Source organism: Gekko japonicus, unplaced genomic scaffold (genome assembly GCF_001447785.1).
Source record: "Gekko japonicus isolate JY-2015 unplaced genomic scaffold, Gekko_japonicus_V1.1 scaffold955, whole genome shotgun sequence".
Classification (NCBI taxonomy): Eukaryota; Metazoa; Chordata; class Lepidosauria; order Squamata; family Gekkonidae; genus Gekko; species Gekko japonicus.
This window is the reverse complement of record NW_015163631.1, coordinates 237925-243370: the sequence shown is the minus strand read 5'-3', so window position 1 is coordinate 243370 and position 5446 is coordinate 237925. Positions and strand designations below refer to the sequence as shown.

Here is a 5446-nt window from a genome sequence, read left to right as displayed (position 1 = left end):
AAAATTCTGCTTTGTGAGCTCCTGGCATTAAAGCTGTGAGCGAGCGATTTGGCTACTGCATAAGTTAGTTAGCTCTTGGAGCCCTCCTTCCTGAGCTAAGACAAAATTGTGTGAGCCAGAGGCTAAAAAACTGTGAGCTTAGAGGGAACACTGACTGTGACTGACCCAAAGTCACCCAGCTGGCTGCAAATGAAGGCGTGGGGAATCAACCGTCCGTCCCCCAAGACAGGCAACGAGTCTGCAGAAACTATGGAACTTAGGAGGGAGGTTGGAGCCTAGGAAGCATCGTAATTTTTTTGCACAACTTTTTGTGCAACACGGAGCAGATTAGATTATATACATTTATATCCCTCCCCTATTCTGAGGGCTCAGGATCAGAGGTCATTTCGGTGGGTGAAGCAGGGGAACACAGTTCCCCCGGGTGAGGTGCAGGGGGGGGCGGGGCACATGATGAAGCCCCGCCCCCTGCTTCCGGCCGCCCCGCTTCCGGCCCTCATTCAGCCAGGAGGCAGGAGAAGAGGGAGGGTAAGTTGCTTCCTCCCCACCTCTCCCCACCCCTGCCTGCCTGGGGCCAGGGAGGGCCTTGGCGGGGCTTCCTCGCAATCCCGCTGGCCTTGCAGGTCCACCGCCGGGCCCCTGATGTCAGGGGGTGTGGCATATGCTAATGAGTTATGCTAATGAGTTCCCCTAGCTCTTTTTCTACGAAATGACCCCTGCTCAGGATGGATAATGTACTTCCAGTGGAGTGCTTAGAAATCAGCCTGTGCTTCAGATAGGGTTGCCAACCTTGAACACATGAAGCTGCCTTATCCTGAACCAGACCCTTGGTCCATCAAAGTCAGGGCTGTCTACTCAGACTGGCAGCGGCTCTCCGGGGTCTCAGGCAGAGGCCTTTCGCATCGCCTACTACCTGGTCCTTTCAACTGGAGATGGACCTTGGAGACCTCCTGGGATTACAAGTGATTTCTAGACCACCGAGATCGTTTCCCCTGGAGAAAATGGCTCCTTCGGAGAGCGAACTCCGTGACGGTATTCCCTGCCGGGGTCCCGCCCGTCCTCAAACCCCGTCCTCCCCAGTTTCCACTCCCCAAATCTCCCAACCCAGTGCTGGCCCCCCACTAGAAATCACTGATGTGTGAAGACTGCACCTCTACTTCCGCCCCAAGATGGTTTCACCACGAAGGCAGACAAAAAACATCAGCAGAAATCAACAGGGAAGTTCACACGTTCCTAGGAACATACCTTCCGGTACCCCTCCGTCAGTCCCGCGCAGATATAACCCGTAATTGAAATCGTAACCTGGGAGAGTGTAGCAGCTTCGGCGTGGCTTCCCCAGTTCTGGCTGAAAGGAGCAAACATGCGGCAGAGAGGCGACAATGTTAACACAGACACTTCCAAGATCTTTAGTCACACATAGGCATTTATTAAAAATTGTGACCCAATTTCCTGTGACTGGAACAAATGGTGTCAAGCTAATTCACACGCGTGCCTGTGTAAAATGTGCCAGGGTGTTGCTCTAGCAATTATTTTCAGTGCTTAACTGCAAGATGTCATCACTTAATGTCTATAAAAGTGCTTAAAAGATATGCGGGTGGAGCACACAAAGAAGTCCCTGCCAGCCAAAGGAGAGGGGAGGAAAAGGGGGCTTGCATTAAGGGGCGGCAGTGGCTCAAGTGGTTAAGACACTGAGCTGCAGACTGGAAGGTCGGTAGTTCAGCAGTTCAAGACCCGCGTTGCCGCATGACGGCGTGAGCTCCCGTCTCTGGCCCCAGCTCCTGCCAACCTAGCAGTTCGAAAGCAAGAAATTTTTGTTGTTGTTCAGTCGCACAGTCGAGTCCGACTCTTCGCGACCCCATGGATCATCTCCCGCCAGGCCCTCCTGTCTTCCGCCATCCTCTGAAGTTGGCTCAATTTCATGTTCGTTGCATCGATGACACTGTCTAACCATCTCATCCTTTGCCGTCCCCGTCTTCTTTGACCTTCGCAAGAAATTGCAAGTAGACAAATAGGTACCGCTTCGGTGGGAAGGTAACAGCGTTCCGTGCACCTTGGCGTCTAGTCATGCCGGCCACACGACCACGGAAACGTCTTTGGACAATGCTGGCTCTTCGGCTTGGAAACGGAGATGAGCACCGCAACCCTAGAGTCGGATTCGACTGGCTTTCGAGTGAGGGAAACATTTACCTTTACCCAGGCTTGCATTAGCTGGGAGAGGTGAAAAGAAATCTATAATTAGATCTCTTATGAGTTTTTAGATTAAATTAGAAGTAGATGGAGGCAGAAGTCGTTTTGTAGAAAAAGAGCTAGGGGAACTCATTGGCATTACTCATTAGCATATGCCACACACCCTGACATCATCGGAAGTGTGTCATAAGGCCACACCCCCTGACATCACCGGAAGTGTGTCATAAGGCCACACACCCTGGGAGTGCAAGGAAGCCCCGCGAAGGCCCTCCCTGGCCCCAGGCAGGCAGGGGTGGGGAGAGGCAGGGAGGAAGCAACTTACCCTCCCTCTTCTCCTGCCTCCTCCTGGCTGAATGAGGGCCGGAAGCGGGGTGGCCAGAAGCAGGGGGCAGGGCTTCGTCATGTGCCCCCCCGTACCTCACCCGGGGGAACTGCGATCCCCCGCGATCCCCCCCGAAATGACCTCTGGATGCAGGAATCGCTGAACTGGACCACGGCTGTAGCCTTTTGAACACTGCCTTACACCAAATCAGTCCACTGGTCCATCAAAGTCAGTACTGGTCCATCAATGGCAGTATTGTCTACTCAGGCTGGCAGCAGCTCCCCAGGGTCTCAGGTAGATGTCTCGCACATCACCCCCTTACCTGATCCTTGAGTGGATTTGAAATCTCAAGTTTCTTTTCTATATTTATATTTATATAGGATGAAACTCACATGAAGCTGCCTTACGCTGAATCAGACCACCAGTCCGTCAAGGTCAGTATTGTCTACTCAGCCTGGCAGCAGCTCCCCAACATCTCGGGTCAAGGTCTTGCACATCACCTACTGCCTGGTCCTTTTTATTCGGAGACGCCAGGGACTGAACCTGGGACCTTCTGCATTCAAAGAGGCTCTTCCACTGAGCCACTCAGCTACGACCCTGATTCAAATCCCACACGAAGTTGCTAGTTATCCTGTACGGAAAATGTGTGTTGGTAGGAAGAGGGTGTGATTTAAGGGCACCAGGGAAAAACTCAATCCCCTCTTTCCCCAGTGCCACAGTCTTGATCCAACGACCACAGTTGCTTTTAACTTTTTAATGAGCTATGGGAGATCTGAGCACAGACTCTCTGTTGCCGTGTCTCTCGCCTGTGTAGTATGGTTAGACAGCGGTGCCCGCTAACACCTTTCCTGGGGTAGAGAGGGCATGCAGCCATTCCATTTCCTTATTCAAATCTTATTTGAAATACAAGTTTCCTGGAGGCAACCCAAAGAGACGCTTGTGGTACCAGAACTTGTATGGATCGGGCACCAGTGCATGTCCTCTTGCAGGGGACAGTCTCTGGAGTATAGGGATGTGTGATTTGTGGTGGTCCAAAGATTGTTTTGAGGTTAAGACGCTCTGCTGCAGACCGGAAAGTCAGTAGTTCTGCAGTTCGAGACCCGAGTGCCGTCTGATGGACTGAGCTCCCGTCTCTGGCCCCAGCTCCTGCCAGCCCAGCAGTCTGAAAGCAAGAAACTGCAAGTAGATAAATAGGTACCACTTCGGTGGGAAGGTAACAGCGTTCCGTGCGCCTCGGCGTTTAGTCATGCCGGCCACATGACCACGGAGAAGTATTCGGACAGTGCTGGCTCTTCGGCTTGGAAACGGAGATGAGCAGCACCCCCTAGAGTTGGATTCGACTGGCTTTCGAGCAAGGGAAACCTTTACCTTAAAGATTGTTTGGGGGGGCATCCCACGTTGGAGCAGTTGGCACAAGACCTGGGCTTTGGACCGGGGAACAACATAAGTCCACTTGGAGGGCAGAGTCCCTTGAATGTGAGGGTGTATGACACATGGCAGTCAAAACCTTATTTTTAGGATGCGGACCTGTTAAATTGTCCTCAGTACTTGTGGTAGGGTTGGCAGGTTCCCCTTGGCCACCAGTGAGGGATGAAGAAGTGTAGGGTTGCCAGACCCAGGTTGGGAAACTCCTGGAAATTTGTGAATAGAGCTTGGGGAAGACAGGGACCTTAGTGGGGCACAATCCCATGTAATCCACCCTCCAAAACATCAATTTTCTCCAGGGGAACAGATCTCTGTAGTCTGGCGATGAGCTGTAATTCCAGGGGATCTCCAGTTCCCACCTGGAGACTGACATCTCTAATTGCAGAGGTCCATCAGTGGCTATTAGCCACAAGGTATAGATAGAGGCTCTGGGGTAAGGGATGCTCTGTCTTCTTGGTGCTTGGGGGGGGTCAACCGTGGGAGGGCTTCTAATGTCCTGGCCCCACTTGTGGACCTCCTGATGGCCCCTGGTATTTCTGGCCACTGTGTGACACAGAGTGTTGGACTGGATGGGCCTTTGGCATGATCCAACATTGGCATCTCTTATGTTCTTATGTTCTTATTGTTGTTAGATTCACAAATGAAGAACTAGGAAATGCGACTAAGCGACACTGAACTGGGAAAACAACTTCAGACTCTCTTTGCGCCCCGAGGCAGAGAATATTTTCCTCTTAGCTCTCCATTGGATAAGAAATCCCCCCCCCCCCTTAGTGCTTGAGACGTGCTGAGATCTTGCAAAACCTTTACAGCCCAGCAAATGTTCCGTGCCCCTTTCATGGGTGGTTCCCCCCCCTCCATTCACAGAGGCAGAAAAAGGTCAAGAAAAGGCCCATCAGGGAACAACCACAGAGGCAGGGTGGTGGTGGGCCGGCCTGGAGGCGGCCTGAAAAAGACTTGCCAGAGGAAAGAAAGAACAGCGCACAATGGCCGGGGTTTTTTTTTTTAATCTATTTAGTTTTAAAATTAACTCCTTTTCTTTCCCTGTGTGTACTCCGGCTTTGCCACGCCGGTGGGATTCATTGACCTCTCATCCCGCCTTTGCGCCCTGACCAGAACCTCCATGGTGAAGGCAGTCAGAGATTAGCCAGGGCCTGAACACTTATTATGTTGCTGGGGTGGGGCGGGGTGGGGGGGAATCAAGGGCTGGCTTCCATGTCGGGTGGGAGGGAGATGACAGGGAGACCAGTTGGTTTTCAGCTTCGGTTTTCTTTCGGCGGGGAATAAATCCAATCTCTTCTTCTTCTACTGTTCTTCTTAAAGATACATAAAGGTAAAGGTAAAGGTTCCCTGCTTGAAAGCCAGTCGAATCTGACTCTAGGGTTGCGGTGCTCATCTCCGTTTCAAAGCCGAAGAGCCAGCATTGTCCGAAAACATTTCCGTGGTCATGTGGCTGGCATGACTAAACACCAAGGCGCACGGAACGCTGTTACCTTCCCACCGAAGTGGTACCTATTG

At 52.1% G+C, this 5446-nt stretch overlaps 1 protein-coding gene across 1 annotated transcript in view; it reads right to left on the bottom strand.

The window, feature by feature from the left end:
* Positions 1–5446, bottom strand: part of CFAP77 (cilia and flagella associated protein 77) — a 169455-nt gene that overhangs the window by 48642 nt on the left and 115367 nt on the right. Inside the window, exon 2 of the mRNA XM_015407535.1 lies at positions 1243–1342. Coding sequence (XP_015263021.1) covers positions 1243–1342 — 100 coding nt within the window. The remainder of the gene's footprint in view (positions 1–1242; positions 1343–5446) is intronic.